The 23,735-nt window shown below is 41.5% G+C and overlaps 1 protein-coding gene across 17 annotated transcripts in view; it reads left to right on the top strand.

The window, feature by feature from the left end:
* The window catches only part of TRIP12 (thyroid hormone receptor interactor 12), a 141,106-nt gene that overhangs the window by 116,598 nt on the left and 773 nt on the right, over positions 1-23,735 (top strand). For 12 of the 17 annotated variants that reach the window (XM_077761341.1, XM_077761349.1, XM_077761345.1 and 9 more), the window contains 15 exons: positions 565-737; positions 1,104-1,177; positions 1,258-1,457; positions 2,095-2,222; positions 3,522-3,673; positions 4,515-4,657; positions 5,719-5,875; positions 7,172-7,270; positions 13,415-13,529; positions 13,832-13,986; positions 14,999-15,163; positions 18,689-18,853; positions 20,650-20,763; positions 22,460-22,554; positions 23,175-23,278. In XM_077761341.1, coding sequence (XP_077617467.1) covers positions 565-737; positions 1,104-1,177; positions 1,258-1,457; positions 2,095-2,222; positions 3,522-3,673; positions 4,515-4,657; positions 5,719-5,875; positions 7,172-7,270; positions 13,415-13,529; positions 13,832-13,986; positions 14,999-15,163; positions 18,689-18,853; positions 20,650-20,763; positions 22,460-22,554; positions 23,175-23,278 — 2,039 coding nt within the window. The remainder of the gene's footprint in view (positions 1-564; positions 738-1,103; positions 1,178-1,257; positions 1,458-2,094; positions 2,223-3,521; positions 3,674-4,514; positions 4,658-5,718; positions 5,876-7,171; positions 7,271-13,414; positions 13,530-13,831; positions 13,987-14,998; positions 15,164-18,688; positions 18,854-20,649; positions 20,764-22,459; positions 22,555-23,174; positions 23,279-23,735) is intronic. The other 5 variants (XM_077761344.1, XM_077761350.1, XM_077761348.1 and 2 more) reach the window with 1 other exon arrangement.

Below are 23,735 nucleotides of genomic sequence, written 5' to 3'. Positions count from 1 at the left end.
TTTTAAGCCTGCCTGTGTCTTAATGTTGTCAGCCCTTTGTAGAAAATGAGCAATTGAATCTCATTTCCAGGGTCAGATTGGTGTAGCTCTTAAACTGCTTCATTCAAAGGGATATAGTAAAGTGTAAAGGTTAATTTTTAAGGTAATTTTGTAGCAGAACTGTTTGAAAGCAAAAGAGAGGGCTTTTTCTTTTGTTTTTAAATCTACAGAATTAAGTTAGGCAATGGCAAAATACTGCAGAAGTGAGCATGCTTAAATACTTGTGGAACTGTTATTCTAGAGAAGTGGTTAAATCTCAGTGGGGAGGATTTCTGCTCACTTGGATTTACAGAAGAACAGAGAATGATGATTTAATGTTTTCATATGTGTACATACGTACATCATCTTTTATTATTTTAATAACTTTCACTAAATAAGTCAAATTGCTGGCCTCACTATTTACATAACTGGTAAGTAAGTGCTTATTTTGTGCCTTAAAAAATGTAATTTGTAGTATCTTCTGTGTGAATTATTATGTTGATTTTGAAAATAATAGAATAACTTTTTTTCACAAATTATCTTGAGCTTTTCTCTCAACAGAGGATCACAGGCTTTAAAATTTTTCAACACCCATCAGTTAAAATGCCAGTTACAAAGACATCCAGACTGTGCAAATGTGAAACAGTGGAAGGGCGGCCCTGTCAAGATTGACCCCCTGGCTTTGGTACAAGCTATCGAGAGATACCTTGTAGTTAGAGGTACTTTCCCTATGTGTGTTTTGTGTCCGTTCGTACATGTGGGCTGGGAATATTGAGGGATATATAAATGATTTCCCTTTTATTACTACTTCCGATCAAACCTAGCTTCAGGAACTTGGGTTCCCATCACTTATTTAATACGTAGTATGTGGAAATGTGGTACATTTCCTAGGGGCTGACTGCTTACAGTCAGCTGGAATGTAATGTAGTGGAAATGGCATTTTTGTTTGTGGCGGTTTTCTTGAATCTGTTTCATACATAGGTCAAGGTGTAGTATACATGTTTTCTAAGAGTATATTTAACCAGTATATTTCGGCTCTGGCATGTAAAATTGCTAGGAGGTTAACAGCCTTCTTGGGTCCTTAGGGTATGGAAGAGTAAGAGAAGATGATGAAGACAGTGATGATGATGGCTCTGACGAGGAAATAGACGAGTCTCTGGTAAGGTGCCGTTCTCACCATGTTGTAATGGATGAAGTTCAGGGCTTGTAATGTAACTAGATTTTCTTTTGCTTCATTAGGCTGCTCAGTTCTTAAATTCAGGAAATGTAAGACACAGGCTACAGTTTTACATTGGAGAACACTTGCTCCCATATAACATGACTGTGTATCAGGCAGTCCGGCAGTTCAGTATTCAGGCTGAAGATGAAAGGGAGTCCACGGACGATGAGAGCAATCCTCTGGGAAGAGCTGGTATTTGGACAAAGACTCATACAATATGGCAAGTAAAATGACTTCGTTTGGTTTTTCATCAGCTTTGTTGCTGTTTGTGTGTTTTTTTAGAATTCATACAAATGGCTTAAGTAAGGGGAGGAGACCCAGCTCCTACATTTTATTATCAAAAGCCACTTCACATTCTTTGTGCATGAATGCGTACACGCATGTACATGTGTCTGTGTGTGCTTCCCTTTGTTATGTCTACTAGAAAACGTGTACATGGGGTATAATCATAGTTACGTCACCTTCTCAGATTCATTTCAGATCTTTAAATAAGACAAACATCTCCATAAGATGAAGTTCCTTTAGGTAACGAGCAGCATGGCATCTTTGAGCCCTTAGAGGCACTTAGATGCAGTCTCCCCACATTGTCTGTGATGCCTGCTGCTTACATTTAATTAAAGAGATCTGTTTTCCCCTGAACCACCCTTGAGCTCCTCAGGTGGCCCCTCCTGAGAACGTGGTCTCTCCCTGGAAGCGGTGCCATTGGTAATTCTTCAGACCCAGAAGTCAGGACAAACCGGATAGATCTCAGAGTTCTACTGGAAACTCCAGTGTCTGTTGTTCACACTTTGGTCCTTGAAGAATAGTTTTTATTTTTAAGATCTACATTTAGTTTACATGCTCTCCATTCAATTTAGGTACAAACCCGTGAGAGAGGATGAAGAAAGTAATAAAGATTGTGTTGGTGGTAAAAGAGGAAGAGCCCAAACAGCTCCAACAAAAACATCCCCTAGAAATGCAAAAAAGCATGATGAGTTATGGCACGGTAAGTTCGTGTACGGGATGGGGAAACAAATTGCCATGGGGCAGTAGACTTCTTGTCATGATTTATATCTGTGTGTCAAATCTTTGAATCTAGTTTAGAGAATACAAAATTACCACAAATGTAAAATTAAGTATGCAAAATTAAATTTTGGAAGAAAATTGACAAAAAACTCATATACTCTTTCCATGAAAACGTTGTTTTTGTGAAGGTTAAAACACATTTCATTAGTGGAGCACATTTACCAAAGAAGAGACTGATCTTGGTCAGGCAGGCCCTTCATTTTTGTCATTTATTGCACTCTAATAATTCTAGAAGGTATGACAGGTTTTGCCAGGTAGTATAATGATTACAGAATGGAGTGCCACCTCCCAGTCCGATCTCTTTCCTTTTGTAGTATTTCCTAGTTTGCACGTGCTCATNGGGGCGGTAGCAGTGCTTCAGGGCATTGGCTGCAGATCATAGCATGGAGGCCACCCCTCTCAGGGATTTCCAGACTAAGTTGTGTCAATTGCTGAAGTTTTTTCTGGTTGTCCGAAATAAGAACATTATGACAAATATTTTTTGAGTTTGTTGTTGTTCTTACACCCACTCCCTCCCCCATAACTATGTTCTTTTTAAAGGGTTTATATTTTAAGATTTTTGTTTCTGTATTTTGGTGTTAAAATTGCCCTTTGTTTTCTATAGTAATAGTGTTGTGTGTGGTTTTAATTCCGGTATATGGTAACAAAGTAAATGCCAACAGTCCACACCCACCCTTCCTGACCATGCTACTACTTAGTAAAACCTAAGAAGAAAAGCGTCCTAGATCCGCTCAGAAATTATCACAGTCTGTTCTATCCTGATCCTTGAATTAAATAACCAGATCTCTCACAGATTGACAGTTGGCAGTCTTTGTCTATTTTACATGGTCATTTCAAGCTGGATATAAAAATTAAAAATCCAAGAAATTTATATTTGTGAATTTAAATTTATACATTTTGTCTTTATTCTTTCCTGGCCATTTTATTATTAGCTGCTGTTTCTGTTGAAAGAGGAAATTGCAGATGAGTCAGTCAGTATTTCTCCGTTCCCGTGTTTATTTGGATATGGGAGGAAGGCAAAATTCTCATAAGCCTGGATGATTTTTGTATAATATAAAAGGGAAAAAGCGTTCAGGCTGTCAGTACCCTGATAAAATACGAGACATTATGTCATCACGGCTTCTGCTTCCTATTTTAGGCGTGATCAGATGACACCAGTGCCACTGGGGGGTAGCCTTGGTAACTTTGATCAAACTTAACTTGATCTTTTGCCCTCTAGATGGAGTGTGCCCATCGGTGTCGAATCCTTTAGAAGTTTACCTCATATCCACGCCACCTGAAAATATAACTTTTGAAGACCCATCGTTAGATGTGATTCTTCTTTTAAGAGTTTTACACGCCATCAGTCGATACTGGTATTACTTGTATGATGTGAGTAATGGGGTCTGCCGATGAAGTTGCCCATGCTGTGCTGTTCATGGCACGTTACCCGTAGTTTCTGTCTAGTAGTTGATGAGTTTCTGTTGTACTAGAAAACAGAAATAATGATTCAGTTAACTGCAGGGATCGTAGCCCAGAGAAATACAATTTACTCACAGTGGGAGTTCCTCCCCTACTTTTTTTTTGTTCGCTCATTTATTTACTATTTTTGAGGGAGAGTACAAGCTGGGACAGACCAGGGATGGGGAGTACAGAGGAGCTGTAGCGGGCTCCACAGTGACAGCAGTTGAGTCCTCTGTGGGGCTTGAACTCACGAACTATGAGACCATGACCCGAGCTGAAGTCAGAAGCTCAACCGAGCCACCCAGGCACCTCTCCCCAACTTTTTGTTGCTGGCCTACATTCTCGAATTAATGCTCTTTTAGTTCTAACTTTATTAAGTTAGGCTGCAAGAAGAAATATGAATGTGAATTTCCATAGTTAAAATTCTTTCTCTGATTAAGCAAAAGTTGATATGTGTAAGTTAAAATATAAAAAATGAAGTGAAAGTTATGTACTGCCTTTAATATTTATATAATATAAAACAGAATGAAGGAATTGGCCTCGCACGAGCATTAGCTGCTGCCTCAGCGATCAGGACAGTACGAGTGCGTTGTACAAGTTGTCCTTTAGGTTGGGACACTCCACTGGAAGGCTGTGTATTGTATGTTGGGAACCAGCTGAAATCCAGGCCCTCTGGGTACCTATTTGGAGGCAAAGAAAGAGTTAGTAAATATAATCCTAATGTTTTACCACATATAGACCTTTTTGTTGTCTTTTTAACATTTTACAGAATGCAATGTGCAAGGAAATTATTCCAACTAGTGAATTTATTAACAGTAAGTTGACAGCAAAAGCAAATAGGCAGCTTCAGGATCCTCTAGTGATCATGACAGGAAACATCCCAACGTGGCTGACTGAGCTAGGAAAAACCTGGTAAGATGATCATTTCTGTAATGGTGGCTTTGGGAGTGTTATCGTTGTGTTGGTCTTTATACATTTCATCACAAAAAACATAGTCTTTGATGAAGCTGTTTAAATGTGTTTAAGTAACATTTTCATATTTGATGGCAACTTGCTGAGTATGTAGTATAGCTCTAGCATCCAGAGGAGGCTAGCTGGGGCTCTTAGGGGATCTTCGTGGCAGTATGTGTCTGTATGTATGAAATACACAAGGATATTAAGGAGGTTAAAATCCTCTGCCATTACAGAATTGGACTCCAAAGGTATAGTTGGTTGATTATCTGTGCCCGTTTGGATCCAGACATATATTCTCAGAGACCGTAAAATTGCACTGTTCATTAGTCAGTAGCTACACACAGCTGTTTACATTTCGATCAATTAAAATTAAGTAAATTAGAAATTTTTAGTCACACTAGCCATGCCTTTATGTGGCTACCTGTATTGGACAGAACAAATGTTGAACATTGGGGTCATCAGAGGAAGTACTTTTAGCAGCTCTGTGTCAAGAACTCCCAAAATCCTACATCAGGAGGCAATAGAAGCTGTATTACTGCCAGGTTCATTCTTTGGAAATCAGCTTGGCCGTTTGGCAGGTTTGAGTGACTTCAAAGTGCCAAAGCTGAGAGGAGAACCATGAACCAGTACAGCCGTCATCTCTTATCTCTGTGTACGTGGTGTGGGGCTGGGGTGGCAGCAAAGTGCAGTGAGGAGACTTAAAACTATATTTTAAATCTAAAATTTCTCTAGTCATGTTACATTTCCTGAAGGTCTTTGGGTAACTCAAAGATAATCTTGAATAGACCTGATTTTAATAGTTGAAGTTCAGATTTCACAGGAAAAAAATTCTTAATATGTTATTACTTAATCACTTAGGCATTTCATAAAAGGATTATGAAAATTCTTCAAAGTTAGCTTGCCTAGACCATTTTTATTGTTTATATTTATTCTGTATCCTATTAAAACTTGTTTCTAATATAGGGGTTTGTATGGTTTCTGATTCTAATGCAGATAATCTATATCACATCTTTTTACAGCCCATTTTTCTTCCCTTTTGATACCCGACAAATGCTTTTTTATGTAACTGCATTTGATCGGGATCGAGCAATGCAAAGATTACTTGATACCAACCCAGAGATCAACCAGTCTGATTCTCAAGATAGCAGAGTTGCACCTAGATTGGATAGAAAAAAAGTAAGTTTCTCTCCTCAAATATTTAAAGGTAAATCAAAGTGGGCTTTTGAAAGTAATAGGAAAACCAGAAATGTGGTGCATCTGAACATGCCTATTGGGCCAGGGCTGTAGCTCAGTCACAGCCCTCTCTTGGCTTGTCGGTTTTATCACTTGGATTAGCCATGTTTTCCTCTCAAGCTCTTGGAACTGGGCTCTTTGTGATTCTTCAAGAGTCCCTTCTTCCGGTTTCTGAAATAATTTCTGCAGTTGTTTTTTTCTCTTGTGTTAACAGAGAGTCTTGTCTTCTCTTACTGATGCCACTTTTTTTTTTTAAGTTAGGACCTCAAACTGTAGCTTCCCTTTTATAATTGATGTTTTATGTAGTAGGTAGAATTAACTTTCTTCCCTTCACAAATCAGTCCAATCAGAAATGACTGAAACCGGATTCTTGGTGTAATTTCCAGCTCAAGTGCCTGTGCTGCTGATCTCATTTTCCTGGGCTTCTCATCTTGGCTCCACATTCGTAGATCCGACCTCACTGCTCTGAGCCATTCCGGCAGAGACCCCAGTCGACGTCTCTGACCCTGCACTGCCTTTTACTTACGAGTTCTCTGTTAACCTTCCTTTTTTGTGCTGAGGATTCTTACTCAAGACTGTCTTTTCCAAAACCTTTCACTCCAAGACTCATGAGAGCCATTAGTAGTGACATTAAAAGAGGGGTTAGAAGGAATGAGAGGCAACAAGAAAAAAGTACTTTTTTTTTTCTTTCTTAAAGCCTTGCTCTTTCTGTCTTTACTTGTATCATTAGAACGGAATGAACAGTGGTGTTGCTGGGATTGGAAACCTAGCAGGACCTGTCTTGTCCCCAGGAACCTCCCGAGTAGATGTTTGTAGCTGGGCCTGTAGGGTCTCTGCAGGTCAGAGCCAGGAGCTTTCAGCTCACCTGTCTCACCAGCCACCCCCGTACCGGTTTCTCCCTTACATGACTGTACACACGCCCCAGTTTGGGGAGGGGAGTCATGCAGCTGCAGCTCTAACTTACTTGCACTGGTGTCTGGCAGGATCACAGAGATCCTTCTTTGCCACCTTGGATTTTCTGAATGTGTTGTGGGCTCGAGGGGACACTGGCACTTCCCATCTAGCTTTGCGGGGTATCTGTAGCAGTGCAGCCACTTCTGTTAACCTTTTCCGAGGCATACTTCTAAAGAAATAGTTTTAACAACTCTTTTTTTTTGGCGCACTTCGATAAATGCCACCTGTTTATTAAAGTATGATGTGCGCATAGTTTCTTCACCCTTGTACTTTCTTTTTTTTTAGCGTACTGTGAACAGAGAGGAGCTGCTGAAACAGGCCGAGTCTGTGATGCAGGATCTGGGGAGCTCCCGGGCCATGTTAGAAATCCAGTATGAAAATGAGGTGAGCTTATGAGTGTTGGTGCTTTTTCAGCTACACTTGTGCCGTCAGGAAGAGTTCGTTGGTCCTCTCAAATTCTAAAAGACAGTCGGGAAATTTATCTAGAAACGAGATTGGCTCTGTTTTCTCTTAGATGATCTAAGCTCTCCATTTTCCAGAGTTAAGTTGTCTATTTAGAGAGAGTTTTGGTTTTTTTTTTTTCTCTTGCATGAGAACAAATGTCTATGCAGTTGTTAAGTTGGTGAAGTGGAAGAGTGTTTTAAACCATACCTTTCAGAATGTTTGAACTGCTTTATAATAAATGCACGGTTACCGAGATAGATGACTTGTGTAATAAATGCATAGAGCCTAAGCATTTGCTGAATATGACCATAGGTAGCCTACACCGTGGACTTATGTGATGTCCCCGCAGGGCAGCAGTGACAGAGTGGGGAAATTCCCCCAGACACGCGGGGTACGTGTAGAACATGCACAGGTCTAATTGTACAAATTCTCATGTCCACATGTCCACACCCCACCCCCATTCCCAGGCAGCCATTGGTCTGTTTTCTGTCCTGTAGTTTTGTCTTTCTCATAGTGCAGTAGGAAGTGTAATCTAGGTATATAGCCGTTTGTGTTACTCTTTAGCACTTAGTGTTTGCTTTTCAGATTCATCCTGTAGTTGCATAGATCAGTTTGATTCCTTTTATCATTAATACTAAGTGTCTGCTGTATGGATATCTCCCAAAATGTTTACTTACTAGGCGATACACTTTTTAGTTTCCAGTTTTTTTTCTTTCTTTTTTTTTTTTTAAAGTTTTATCTTAGAGCAAACATGCACGGGTGGGGCAGGGGCAGAGAAAGAGGAAGAGAGAGAATCCCAATCAGGCTCTGCACCGTCCACACAGCCTGATGCAGGTTTCGAACTCAACAAATCATGAGATCATGACTTCAGCCGGAATCATATCAGGCACTCAATCGACTAAGCCACCCAGGTGCCCCTAGTTTCCCCTAAGGCCACTATGAACATTTGTGTATGAGACTTTATAGACCTAGGTTTTTCTTTCTCTTGGGTGAATAGTTCAGGGATGAATTGCTAAGTTATTTAGTAAGACATGTTTTTACTTGATGAGAAACACCAAACTGTTTCCCAAAGTAGCTTTGCCATTTTCCATTCCTATCAGTGATGGGGCGTGTGAGTTTCAGTTGCTTCACATGCTCACCAACCCTTGGGTACCATCTTTTTAATTTGGGGTATTTTGGTGGGTTTGTAATGATATCTTCATGTGTTGTATTTGCATTTTTCTGATGATGATGATATTTTCATTCCCATTCGTTTCATTGGCCATTCATGTATGTTCTCTGGAGAAGTGTTCAAGCATTCTGTCCACTTTTTCATCATTGGGTTTTATGATTAAACTGTTGAGAGTTTTTATTACTTTGGATACAAGTTCTTCATGTGATAGCTGTTTGCAGATATTTTATTCCAGTCTGTGCTTCATCTTTCAGTTTCCCCGTGAAAGGTCTTTGGAAGAGCAGAAGGTTTTAGTTGTGCTAAAATCTAGTTTATCCTTTTTTTTTTTTTGGTTTGTGCTTTTTATATACCCCAGGAAATTACCCCCTGACCCTCGGATTTCGACCTTGTTAAAACTTAATTATTAGTTTTAATGACTTTTTAATGGATCACTTAGGATTCCAGGGCTTGGGAAACTTTTCTGTAAAGGGCCAGATAGTAAATATTCAGGTGGGGCCCCTCAGACTCCCACCACAGCTTCTCAGTTTCGCCTTTGTACAAGCATGAACACAGCTGTAGATAGTACATATACAAATGTGCCTGGCTGTGTTCCAGTAAAATTTTATTGTCAGTGAAGTTTGTCGTTCATAGAATTTTCACATATTGTGAAATACTATTCAAGATTTTTTTCAACCATTCAAATTGTAAAAAACGATTCTTACCTTGCAGATGGTACAAAAATAACAGGAAGTGGGCCAGAGCTGTAGTTTGCTGACCTGTGTTGTTAGACAGTCATGTCGGCTGTGAAAGAAGACAGTTTTACTTCCTTCCTAATCTCTGTCATTTATTTCTTTTGAGATGCTTTTAAACAGCCAGGACAGTACATCAGCATATTCAAATATTTATTTTCTCTCTCTTTGTATTATGAAATACAGAGTCCCTTGGGGATACTTTCTTCCCTCTTTCCTCTAAATCGTTTTAAGACGAAATTTAAGAATTTTTGGTCTTCTGAAACTTTTACAGACATAAAATTTTCAAGCCTTCTGTTACACCAATTATTTCTAATAGCCAATCTCTGCCTCTCAGTTTTCTTCTCTATAGAATGTGGTTTATAGCAAAATCTCTAACACTCTACAATATGACCTATAGTAATCCAAGTAATTCTAACTATGACTTTGAATTTTCATCATTTTCTTAGGTATTTTCATCTTCACCTCAAGGCTTTTGAAAAGCTAATTTGAGAGAATTCGGTCATCAAAGTTAAAACTTGAAGTACTTGTGTACTGGAGGTGTACCAGTGTGCTAGTGATCCAGGTTATGGCAGAGTTTCCTATGGTCAGAGGATGACCATGTAGTTGGGAAGTCACAGGACAAAGGTGTGTGGCCAGTGAGTGGTAGAGGTGTCCGGAGAACGAGGCGTTCACACAGATGCAGCTGTCCTGGGAGTGTGTGGGCAGAGCCATGAGGGCCAATGGGCCATAGAATTAAACCTTCATGGAAGAGAGTGGGAGAATTAAGGGACCAAAAATTCCGTGGCTTGAGCAAAGGATTGGGCTTGGTGGTGAGTGGCAGAAGTGAGTAACTGCTCCAGAAGTGCCAGAGCAAAGGGAGGTTGAGGGGAGGCCTTGCATGCCAGGATAAGAAATTGGGATCTGTTTTTGATTCCAAAGTGGTTGGGCCACTTGCTCGAAGGATATAGTTTTTAGATGTTTATGTGCCCAAATTTCTTCTTCATAAAACTGCAAGACCTCTGCTCCCACTCTGACTTTTTTAACTGAGCTTATTTTAACATGGTTTCTACTTTTTTACTCCAAAATACTGTTTTCTTGCTAGGAATGTCTTTCCTTTCTTCTCTCATCCTTCATTGCTCTCTTCAAATTGCATCTTACATGGAGCCTACAGAAGTTCAGAGCCACATCACATTGATTATTTTGAGGTCATTAGGAATGAATTACTGATACAGAAATCATGAGTTTATAATCTTCATTGATGGGCCCTACCTACCGATTCTGGAAAAGATTCTGGGAGCTGACTTCAATGGGGACGGGTTGGGAGGAGTACTGGCTTTTTACATACAAAGGGCCTCAGGTCATATTAAATAGGAACTTCAGAGTAGCTCTTGAAGAATCCTAATTCACAGTGTCAAATCAAAATGGGCCCTACCTGAACAAGAGATGATTGGTAAGCCAGGGAAGAACAAAACTGATCTCTGGGCTCAGAGCGTCTTCAAGCCTCAGGATTGGCTGGGGCTACAAATGACCAGCCTCTGGGGGTGGAGAACCATTAGGAGCATGGACTGTGGAGCCTGGCACCAGCATTGACTGACTGTGATGCTGGGCACCATTATGTAAACTCCTCGGTGATGCCTCAACAGGCCGTAAGACCTGGACCTTTTTCATCTTGTTAGAATTACTAAAATGAGCTAAGATGTGAAAAACACTCAGAACAGTGGCACGTGGTAAGTGCTGGCACATAATGGTTAGCTTTTGAAAGAAAAAGATTTGCAGTGCTTTGAGTTAGAGATGTCAAAACTTGTTTTTCTTTTGTTTTTATTTCTAGAGCTTTATGCTTTTCTTTCCTTTAAAAGCAAATGAAGTAAAACCAAATTCCCTACCTTTTTACTGGAGTGGCTGAGTGGAACAGAGATGCCCGAAAAGATCAGGCTGACGTACAGCAGTGCCGCTGGCCAGCGCAGGGCTTGGGGCGAATTGCCAGAGCTCTCAGCTTTGACCTGCTCCTTTCACCCTCACAGAGATTTGCGGTGGTGACGGGTTTACAGTGATACCCGTGCCACTTAATATTTTAAGTCTGTTTTACCTTTAGAAATAACTATTACTTGGATGAAGGAAGTTGATCTGATCTGATTTGTGATTTCTATTTAGCCTAGGAATAATTACGCTGAAGGGAGAAAAAGTTAAGTGACTCTAACCCGCCCTCTGCTGGATATCAGATGTTACTGCAGTTTTTTCTTTTCCTCTGCTTCTCTTCTTTCCATCTCTTCCACTACCCAGTATTTAGCGAAGCAAAGCAAACAAAATTCCTACCATCACAGAACTTTTTTCAGTTTGGGAAAGTCAGCACACACAATCTTCTTCATACATATATGTTAGGCCACAAGATGAAGAAAAATCAAAATGAAATGGATCGTGATGGGGAAGGGAGAGGGTGGCTAAGAGGGCAGTGGAGCAGAGGTGAGTCATTACCATTTAGGGAAGGGTGTCTCTAGCGAAAGAACCAAGAAGCAAAAGCCCTGCGACAGATTCCTGGCCTGTTGTGGAATGACTGCTAGAAGTCGGGAGTCCAGCTGTGAGAGGGGTCACAGAGGACACGCATGGAAGAACTTGAGTCTTTGCTTTACATGAGATGGGAGGCCTCTGTCGGCACTGTGAGCCTAGGAGATGCAGAGCTTGCTGGTGCAGACAGAGACCGTGGAGGAGGGCTTGCAGTAGACCAGATGAGGAGCGATGGCAGTGACCGGCTTAGAATATATTGTGAAGGTGGGGCTTATGGTATTTAATGATGGGTTGGAATGTGGAGAGTGAAAAAGAGAAGAGCCAAGGTTTTGTTGGCATCTGGGGTGAATGAAGGTGCCATTTACTGCTGTGGAACACTAACAAAGGGATGGAAATGGATCCTGAAGGTGCCACCACATCCAACCCGATAGATCACTGTTTGCAGAGTTCCAGACTGAAACATTTGGTGGATTGTATCTTACATTTGAACCAGCATGGGTACTTTTTTTTTTAATAGTTTATTTTTGAGACAGAGACAGAACATGAGCAGGAAAGGGGCAGAGAGAGAGGGAGACACAGAACCTGAAACAGGCTCCAGGCTCTGAGCTCCCAGCACAGAACCAGATGCGGGGCTCGAACCCACGAACCGCGACATCATGACCTGAGCCGAAGTCGGACGCTTAACCGACTGAGCCACCCAGGCACCCCGCGTGGGTACTTTTTAAGAGTAAAATAATGCCTGTTATTTACAGGTGATCTTATGTAAGGGAACTCTAGTTTTCTTCACCAGGAGTATGGTTAAATGCAGCATATAAAGTATGATATTAACTTGTAATTAGCTGAATATCTCATTTATGGTCTGAGCTGGCAGGACCTTGAAATATGAAGGAATAACCAGACTATGAACATAGACACAGGATATTTCTCATGGAGGAGGGGTTTCCATTCAAGGCTATAGAGTCACTTTGGGGCTGGCCCAGGCTCAAAAATCAGACATGTCAGTCGAGAATCTTCAGGGCCTGCTCACCATCCCGTATACATACTGATAAAGCTCCGCGGAGTTCCTAGTGCACCGTGAGGCTCTGAAGCTAAGTTAGCCCCGTGGGTGCATGTTGGCATGAGTTCTGACCTTCCCTTGTTCCTGGTTTGTTCAACAAACCTCTGGTAAATGGCTGGTGTGTGCCCAGGCACCACTGAAGGTACAAAGGTGAATTAAAGTTATCCTTGAGTGAGAAACGCAAGCACATAATGAAATTGCAGTGCTGTGATGTGATAAACACTTAAGTAGGTGAACTAGAAGTCCTTAAAAAAGATAAAAGGAGCAGAGCAAGTGGGCAGAAAAGCATGCTTCTCCTGAGGGGATGACATGTGACCTGGTTTCAGGCAAAGAGCTCTGGAAAGAGATCCGTACTCAGACAAAGCCATCTTACTCCCCGGGGAAGGGACAGCTGTAGTGGCACTGATACCCGTGTATAAGTTGGATCCTTGCCGTGATAGCATTGGGGTTCTGGGGAGAAAGGGGGTACGGGGCTGCTGGTTCCTGTTCCGGGTGACCAAGACAGAGGGAAGACGGGACAGTCCGGGCAGTAACACGTCCGATAAATAGTTGCTGTTGGCATCTGCGTTGCACAAAGGCTGGCAGGTTTAAAAGGCAGCGTAAGATCTGAAGTTTGAAATGGCTCTATTTTTGTTCTCCTGTAGGTTGGTACAGGTCTTGGGCCTACACTGGAGTTTTATGCACTTGTATCTCAGGAACTACAGAGAGCTGACTTGGGTCTCTGGAGAGGTGAAGAGGTGACTCTCAGCAATCCAAAAGGTACTGTCCGTTTGAGTCAGTTTAGGGTTTTCACATCGGCTAAAAGGGCCATTACAATTCATTAAATGTATTTAACTTCTGGTAAACTCCCACACTCTCTGACCTTGATTCCTTTTAGCCTTTGTTTTCTCTGTCATCAAATAAAAGAGAGCCCTCCAGCTCTAGAGGTCTTCATTCTGTGATCTGCCTTCTGATTTTGAGAAGACTGCATTTCTTAAGTGTTCTTAGTTACCACGTTTTGTCTTGTTTTGTTTTGTTCTGGGAAGTAGCATCTAAAGTTTCATGACTTGCTCATTTTATAGGAAGCCAAGAAGGGACCAAGTATATTCAAAACCTCCAGGGCCTGTTTGCGCTTCCCTTTGGTAGGACGGCTAAGCCCGCTCATATCGCAAAGGTTAAGATGAAGTTTCGCTTCTTAGGCAAATTAATGGCCAAGGCTATCATGGATTTCAGATTGGTAAGTTTAGGATTATTTGCTTGTCGACGCTTTTGTACCTGTAGTATGAAAGTAACTTTAACCCCTTGCACTTAATGCTGTATTTTATTTTTTATTTTTATTTTTTGAAAATTTTAATGTTTTGATTTATTTGGGGAGAGAGAATACGTATGTGTGCATGGAGCCGGGGAGGGGCAGAGAGAGAAGGAGATAGAAAATCCCAAGCAGGCTTTTCAGATGTGCAGAGTCCAATGCAGGACTTGAACTCCCAAACCGTGAGATCATGATCTGAGCCGAAATCAAGAGTCAGACACTTAACTGACTGAACTGTCCGGCTACCCTGAGTTTCTTTAAAAGTTACACTTTTTCAGTTTTAATTAGTTGGTCCTTCCTTTCCACCTCTTTTTTTCCAAATGTGCAGTAATACAAACTACAGTGGAATTTAGTTTACTCCACCCCAAATAGAGGAAGATTCCTATAAACATCTTAGTTTGCGGCTTTTATGGAGAATATATGTCCATCATTGAAAGGTACCTTTTTAGGGTCAATTTTTTTTTTTAATGTTTTATTTATTTCTAGGGGGTAGAGAGAGAGAGAGACAGTGAGACAGCGTGAGCAGGGGTGGGTCAGAGAGAGAGGGAGTCACAGACTCTGAAACAGGCTCCAGGCTCTGAGCTGGCAGTCAGCACAGAGCCCGACGCGGGGCCCGAGCCCACAAACTGCGAGATCATGACCTAAGCAAAAGTCGGACGCTTAACCGATTAAGCCACCCAGGCGCCCCTTAGGGTCAATTTTTTTTAAATAGAATTCTTCAGTGTACTAAGTTTTTCACAGTATCAGGGCCCCAAATTGAGTTTAAATGGGAACAGTTGTGTGTAGAGAGAGAAACCGTTCCAAAATATGGGGGCTTTATTTGGTGGGGTGAGGGTATTACTCATCCTTTATAAATGACCTCTTAAAGTATCAGTTATAAAACTCAGACAATCTAGAAGCTTAGTGTGACTGTTTTATTTTTTTGTATATTCCCTTTCAGGTGGACCTTCCCCTTGGCTTACCCTTTTATAAGTGGATGCTACGGCAAGAAACTTCATTGACATCGCACGATTTGTTTGACATCGACCCAGTTGTAGCCAGATCAGTGTACCACCTAGAAGACATTGTCAGACAGAAGAAAAGACTTGAACAAGATAAATCCCAGGTAAGCTTAGAAGATAAGGAAGTGGTCAAGTGATTCACTTTCTTATAGGATGAGGTCTTTGTTAAGTGGTTTATATTTGGCCCAGTTAATATTTTATATTAATGTTGTATTTTAGAGTTTTAATTTTTTTATTAGAATAACTGAAAAGGTTTCACAGTGGGTAAGATGACCTATAATAACAGCAGGTGATAAATAAGCAGCTTGATTAACAAATAAAATACACTCCTTACTTGAAACCATAGGGCTCTTGTTTATTAAATTTTAGATAGGCTTTATGTACCTGGGCAGGTACTGTATCATACTGAATTCTCTCTCTCTCTCTCTCTGTCTCTCTTTAAGTATTTATCTTGAGAGAGACTGAATGGGAGCGGGGGTGGGGCAGAGAGGGAGGAAAAAGGGAGAATCTCAAGCAGGCTTTGTGTGGTCAGTGCGCAGAGCCCAACACGGGGTTCTCTCACGAAACCACGATATCATGATCTGAGCTGAAATCAAGAGGCAGATGTTTAACTGACTGAGCCACCCAGGTGTCCCTGAGTTCTTTTAGTAAGCGTTTGAATCAATAAAATTATTCTCAGGATAGATTGTTTTTCTGGAAAGGTGGCTTTATTTAGTAACAGTCCATCTGTTTCTAGAAAGATCTCAGGAAAATAATTTTAAAGGTCATTACAGGTGTTCACTGTTTCTCAGTAGCACCTTCTCCACTGAGGCTTCTTCTCTATTAGAATGAGTCATCTTGCACTTTATATCATGAATGTGTATTCTTTATACATTGATGACGGATTAAAGATTATTTACCCAGCCTGAGACTAATAGTGGTTCTGTGTCAGACATTAGAAGAGGACAAAGTTGTATTTAAAAAAAAAAAATGGCACGGATTCAGATAGCTGTGTCTGGGCACATAACGTGGCCCCATTTTAAAGCAACTCCCACTTTACAAATTATGTAAAGTAAGAGGAGGGAAGATTCTCTGGGGAAAGTGTCACATCTCTTGATAAGCAGGAGAAGAGCTTACTGTAGACTGTAGATGGGTTTTAGAAGGCCTTGTTATCAGAGAAGAAAATGATTTGTAAGGGAATTTTATCTTCAGTATTAATTGGTGATTTGGGGGAAATGTTTGTTTATTGAGAGAAATTGGCATTTAAAAGAGGCCAAGTCCATCTTTTCCGTGTACAATTTGTTGTCTTAGGATTTTTGGAGTCATATTTATGCTTACCAACTTCGAAATTTTAATAACAAATAATAGTCTTATTTAGGATCAGCTTTTGGATAAATAACGGCCATAAATAAATAAATAAAAGGAAAGAAAGAAAGTAAAACTCACGGAACTGTTCTAAGTGCCATATGTATCTTAATTCATTTCCTCCGCAACCCCCCTTCAGAGATTTAGGTCTTTCTGGTATCCTGTTTTACATATGAGAAACCCAGGGCAGACGGCCTGAGTAACCTGCCGAGGTCACCGAGGTCGCATGCCTAGAAATGGGGGCAGGGCTAGAGTTCACACCCCAGCCTTTCCCTGGAGCCTTCACTCTTACACATTTTGCAGTATGCCACCTGGTTTTCTTCCTGAAATCTTTTGTAATTTGTTCTTCTAATCTTTATCTGATCTTTATTTTTGATGTCAATTTAAAAGTATAAAATGCATAGCACAGAAACCAGACTCCAAAAACTGATTTACTCTATTAACCGACTTTCATCCAGCACGTGAAGAATGGCGTGGGTTCCAAACCCTCCCCTCATTGTTTTTAAAGTACACTGATGGAGCAAACTTGGTAGTTTAAAGTCTCGAAAGTTACATGGGAAATAGGATTTAATGAAAGACCTGAAAAATGAATAGTGAATTTCTTTTAAAACATCTCGAGGACACTGTATATTCTAGATTCCTCTCAATGATAGCATTTGTTTTGAGAGAGAACGAGAGTGAGCAGGGAAGAGGCAGAGAGGGACAGATAGAATCCCAAGCAGGCTCCTCACTGTCCATGGGCTCATCCCATGAACCATGAGATCATGACCTGAGACGAAATCAAGAGTCAGACACTTAACCAACTGAGCCACGCAGGTGCCGCAATGATGGCGTTTTATGATGCAAACCTTTATAAAGAAGATGGTTTTTAAGTGTGGCTATGGGAGGAGAGACCTGCCATTAGCATAGCAGTGACCACCGGGATCTGTGCAAGAGGTGGGGGACAGTTTGGAGAGCTTTCCGGTGGGAGAACATTAAACTAGAGAGATGATAGTGATTGAAGAATATTTCAAATGTAAAATGAAAGGCCTTCGGTCAGGTGACCTCAAATGTGCACCAGAGGAGGACAGACGGAAACACGGGCTTTGACAGATGAGGCCGCACGGCCGTAGTCCTCAGGCCGTTATACCTCAGGCTTCAGGCTGCTGCCCCTTCTGCGTTCTGAAACCTGCGGAAGCCTAAGCAGCCTTTATTTATTTCCCTTTTTAAAGGTGACTCATTTTAAAAATGCCCGGGTGGCTTCATCAGTGTGTGTGCATGCTCTCTCAAAATAAATAAACATTTTTTTTAAGAAAAATTAAAAAATGACTAAGTTTAAATGAGTATTTCTAAAAATGACTAATTTTAAATCAGAACTTCCTACCTTTTTTTAGCTTAAATGACTAATTTCTTGCACCTAGACTGTTTAGCTGTCAGGAATTTCATACCTAGAGATCTCTCCAACTTAGAAAGTCACTTGGCCCCTTTCTCCGCCAGACACCTTTATTTTCAGACAGTATTTGCAGTTTTGCATGTTGGTCTTTGATTTCTAATCTAAAATTTTTTTTTATATAAGCCTTTCATATTCTTAAGCATTGAACAAAGTGAATGATACAAATTGTTTTTTTTAAATTCATCTTCAGAGTAGGACTTGAGGACTTTGTTGGAACTTTTCTTAATTGCAGCATTACTGTGTGGCTACAGGTCTGTTACACTAGTCCTGAAGTGATTGAATGAGAAGTCTCCAGGGTATTCCCTAGACCTGCGCTCTGCAGTAGGAACAATGTTAATCACCATTACTAGATAGTACTTTCTTTGTATTTACAGTTTCCTGACTATTAATTAGTATTTGATGTGTGTACATATATGTAGGGGTGTGTGTGTGTGTGTGTGTGTGTGTGTGTACACACACACCTAGATAGGTTAAGACTAATACATTCATTAAGATTAATACAGAATTTAGGAAAAAATTGGCCCTGTTAGCCACTCTTAAATTAACCATCATCTAAACTATTGAGACTTTGTGTGAAATCTGATTTGAAATTCAGTCAGATTGAGGAGTAGACATCTCGTTTTGAAGGAACACTTAAGTGATCTTGTTTTCCCCCATATGAAAATAGTTGGATCCTGAAGTGGTTAAGATTATTTCCTTTGTGATCTATGTCATGTGTAGATTATGACAAAAATAGAAATATTCTAAGAGCTGAAGGAACCCGTAAAATTTATTAGTATATATTTTGTTTTATAGACACAGACACGTAAGCAACTGAATTGCTGTGCTTGACATCTCCCATCCCCTTTTTTAGACCAAAGAGAGTCTACAATATGCATTAGAAACCCTGACTATGAACGGCTGCTCAGTTGAAGATCTAGGATTGGATTTCACTCTGCCAGGGTTTCCCAACATCGAACTGAAGAAAGGAGGAAAGGATATACCAGTCACTATCCACAATTTAGAAGAATATCTAAGAGTACGTATCGTGGCGCCCTTTGGGGAAAAGGCTAACGTAGTGACAGGACTTCTGTGGGCACTGTTCTGAGAGAGAGCGAAAGCACCTGTCCCGGGAGCCTGCCCCCCTCTGCCTGAGACCCTTGACACCCAAGATCGCTGCACTTGACAAAACCTGTCAGATATTTCATGAAGCCTTATATATGACCTTGAATTTACTTTCTTCGAGTTTGAATACTAATAAACCTCTTACTGTCTTTGTTTAAAACAAATCAGTGAAAAGGAGCCATCACTTGTGTTCTCATTAAACTGCATTCTGTCTATCAAGGCAAAACTAGACATTATTCTCTCTCTCTCTCTCTCTCTCTCTCACACACACACACACGCACACACACACACGCGCGCACACACACACACGTTTATGGGAATAATGAGGACTTTCAGATAATTGATTCATAGTCCTTGACTATATTTATTAAATTAAGGGAAAATAATTTTGTGTTAAAAAGAGATTGTATTTTAAGTTCCATCCTATATGGGTCTTTATTACTACTTTTTGAAAAGTTTCTTTTGGTCAATTTCTGACCCTGAGTGGAAAGATCATTGTGTTCAAGATCAAAAACCACTTATACCCAGACTTGGGTTTTCTGCCAAACTATAGTGGGGATTTTTTTTTTTTTTTTATGTTTTATTTTTATTTCTAGGAGAGAGAGAGAGACAGCGTGAGCAGGGGAGGGTCAGAGAGAGAGGGAGTCACAGACTCGGAAACAGGCTCCAGGCTCTGAGCTGGCAGTCAGCACAGAGCTCGACGCGGGGCGCGAACCCACGAACCGTGAGATCATGACCTGAGCGAAAGTCGGACACTTAACCGACTAAGCCACCCGGGCGCCCCTAAACTATAGTGGGGAGTTTAGATAGAACCTCTGAAAAAGGTTGGCTCTGGTTTCTTTTTCTCTTAGAGAAAGTGAGTAGATAGGCAAGGTCTTCAAATATTTTTTGACATACCCAACAGTTCTGTGACTGTTAAACATTTCTTTAATATTCACAGGACTGTCTGATCACACTAGCTGCTGCTTTTCCTAACTTTGAGAAAGCTAACCTTTCAGCCTATTGGTAAATGATGAGTTAACATCCAGATTAAGGTTCTCTGAAAGGAATTTTTAAGAGTGCTTGTATTTTTCTTTCAACAAAATGCTGTTGTTTTTATTTTTGTCGGAATAGGTCCTGTATTTCTTGAACCCAGTGTCTTAACCGGAGCCAGATATTGTTGGACCAGTAACCGATGCTTTCTGTTACTTTCCAGTTTCACGTGACTACATTTCCAGACTTTGCCTTTTTCTAAGTGAAAGTCCACTGCAGAAGCATTGGTTCTAAGAACTTAATCAGGATCTAGATATAAAAATTTCACATTAAAAATTCAGAACACTTAACAGTTGGTTATTGGGCATCTTGACACATTATCTTTAATTCTTAATAACATTTTATCCTCTTGAGAGGCGTTGCTTTGCTTCACATCTGGCATGGTACTGTTCTGTGCCATCAGGGTTTTATGTAAATGAATTTTTAAAACACACTAAAAATAAATGCTCATTGTAATTTTTTTTTTTACATTTTCTTACTGGCCCGGCCCCGAGTTAGAAGTTGACCTGAGAGATCCTTTATGTGGTTTTGGGGGAGATAATTTTAAAGACTTAATTCGTGAGGTTTTTCTGTTGTTTTTAAAGTGATCTGGAAGGATGTGTTCACTGTACCCAGTACATTGGTAGGAAAGAGATATGAAATCTTGTCAATGTTTTTAAAAGACCTTTCTTTTTACAGCTGGTTATATTCTGGGCACTAAATGAAGGCGTTTCTAGGCAATTCGATTCCTTCAGAGATGGATTTGAATCTGTCTTCCCACTCAGTCATCTCCAGTACTTCTACCCGGAAGAAGTGAGTAGCTCGTGTCGGAGAGAAATGCCCCTTGTTCACTGTGTGCCTGTGTTACCGTCGCGGGCTGTCTCTGTCACCTAGCCCAAGATGGTTGCAAACGAGAAAATTGGGGGGCTGGGTGGGTTTGTGAGCCGAGGGGTGGATGTTTGGGAAAAATAGGGGATAATTTCCTGAGCAAGAAGAGTATCAAATACTAAGGGTAATATGATGTAATATGAAATAACATTTTATATTGTATACGTATTAAACATAGTTTTAAGTATTGGACTGGGGGTCCGTGTGGGAGACTGGGTAAGCACAGCCTCACTGTCACCCGACCCTGCATGCCGCCCGATGGAGAATGGGGTGCAGGGCTTGGGGGCACTGTGGCTGGCAAAGTGACACTGAAGAGGGAACACTTTTTTTTTTAACCTAAACTTCCTGGATTAGATGAGACACTGTTTTATGATTGGAGTCAGTTCTTGGGGTTTTAAGGAAGTGTTGCAGATTCCGTTAAGCGTGGGAACATGAGCGCCTGTGCAGTTTTCCGGCCGCCGTCAGTGCGACAGCAGTCTGGAACACGGCTCGCTCGTGGAGAGATGGCACGGAAGGGGTCTGCGAGGCGTGGGGTTTCTCCAGTTGGGAATCCTTTTGGTCTGTCTTTTGAATGATAACCTTACACGTTTAGTTTATTACTGGCTGAATCCGGATACTTTTGAATGACTTAGATGTAGCATTTTAACCTCAGTTATGCTTTCTATGCCCACTCTGACTTGCTGCTTACGGAAGCATGTGGTGTAGCTGACACTTCGAGGCACTGTGTTACCTGGAATTGAGAGCGGCAAGGGTTGTCCTGGAATTCTGGTCCTCCTTCACCATATGACCTCGTCTAGGCTGTTCTGTCTGATCTGACTGCCTCATCCATAAAATTGGGAAAACCTCTGTGTGTCTTATATGTAACAGGACACATAAAGTACCTGCCAGTGAGTGACACGTAGTAGGTATTAAATGTTATGTGCCCTGAATTGGATTTTCTCAGAGCACGTCATCATTCTGCAGGTGGGCAGTTAACCAGAGAAAAGAAGGCTTCATGCGAAACTGGTGTTAGATTTTTCTGAGGAGACGCAGGCATTTCTTGCTCTCTCGTGTTCCCCTGAAATGGCCAGCCTGGTCCCTGCCTGGCCCCAGCCGGCCATCTGGCAACCATCTGCCTCTCTGTACAAAGTGAAGAAGCTGCCCAGTGGCTGTGCCTCAGTTCAGCTTTCTCCCACTTCTCTCTCCAGCCCACTAGTCTGTGTCTTGGCTTCTGTTATCCTGCGCCCTTGGGTTTCTAGAAAACAGGATTTATGAAATCTTCCTGGCGAGATGTAGGTTACCGAGTTAAAGACTCTAAAGACCTGAGAGGTGTTCGGAAGGCTTAGACAAAGCTTTGTCTCAGGTGTGTTGTGTTTGCGATTAAAGTCTTCTCTAGAACCCAGTCCCTGTAGATGGGCCAGGTGCCTTTAATGCAGCAGCAGAAGAGGCCGAGGAGGCCGATCTGTAACTGTAGTAGATAGCCCACTGTATAAAAAAGAGGTCCCTACACAGAACTGAAAATGGTACTTTGATTTGGTATACTGTACTGTATTGGCATCTGCAGAACAGCAGGTCCTGTGAGTTTTCACTCCGTTTCACAGCTGTGTCCTTAGTAATTTGTTGCCGTTGTGTAACCACGCAGCTGGACCAGCTCTTGTGCGGCAGTAAAGCAGATACTTGGGATGCAAAGACACTGATGGAGTGCTGCAGGCCAGACCACGGTTACACTCATGACAGGTGAGTACCTGATCTGCTGGGCTTTCCATTCTTTTATGGTCAAGAATGTGGTAGGGTGTGTGTGTGTACGTTATAAACAACAACGGGGGGTGTCATTTTTAAAATGACAAGTGCAAAAGAGAAGGCAAAGCGGCACTCTGCTTTCAAAGCCAAAAAGCAGAAGGAGCTGTTGGCCTCCATACCCTGCAGCGGCCCTTTCCGGCAAACAAAGCTGATCCCGGGTTCCATACACATTTTAAAGGGGGCTTTCTGATATTTTGGCCTCATTTCTATCAAGACCTTAGGACTCAAAGATTTCTTTGTCAGGTATTTCTGTGAAAGTGACCAGGGACGGGGGGGAAAGAAACCGGTCAAACCATTACCCATTTACTTTGTAGTAAAATGGAAATATCCATACACTCCCAGACAAGTCTTACTTGTTACAACACTCATTATTCCCTTTGAATTCCAGCTGTGACAACAGAAACCAAGATGACTTTGAAACACGTTGTACTGTGAATTCCTAGGCAGTCCTATTGAAATGGGATCGGTTAGCCGATCGCGAGAGCCTGTGAGGCGGTGTGATTCAGAGGTGCACGTTCACGTGCTGAAATAATTTTGCTGACTTATTTCTGTTGTAGTCGGGCCGTGAAGTTCCTGTTTGAGATTCTCAGTAGTTTTGATAACGAGCAGCAGAGGTTATTTCTCCAGTTCGTGACCGGTAGCCCGAGACTGCCTGTTGGAGGTGGGTGTGCCCTTGGCGCCTGCCCGCTGTTCTGTGGGTGTGCGTGTGCAAGAGAGACAGACAGAGACTTCAGGACCCCCAGCAGGATATTTTGCATTTGAGCCAACAGTGCCTCTTCGTTACTCTAGTACCTACATTTCTCAGTTTCCATTTGTTTCGTAGTATGTGAGAGCTCTCAGCCGGCAGGGAAGTTCATAGGGCTCGTCCCGAACACACTGAGGTAGGATCGGTAACGACGTGTAATGCCACTTTTCTAGATTACGTTCAGGTCCGCTGGCCATCTGTACGTCCCAGGCTCTTAGATGAGAAGACATTGTAAAGTCTACTTTTCTAGACATGAGTCAGCCCTAAGAGAAGGCAAAGCGGCACTCTGCTTTCAAAGCCAAAAAGCAGAAGGAGCTGTTGGCCTCCATACCCTGCAGCGGCACTTTCTGGCAAACAAAGCCGATCCCGGGTT

This window comes from Crocuta crocuta, unplaced genomic scaffold (genome assembly GCF_008692635.1).
Source record: "Crocuta crocuta isolate KB4526 unplaced genomic scaffold, BGI_CrCroc_1.0 scaffold516, whole genome shotgun sequence".
Taxonomy (NCBI): Eukaryota; Metazoa; Chordata; class Mammalia; order Carnivora; family Hyaenidae; genus Crocuta; species Crocuta crocuta.
The sequence above is the reverse complement of the archived record's forward strand: the minus strand, read 5'-3'. Positions and strand labels throughout refer to the sequence as shown.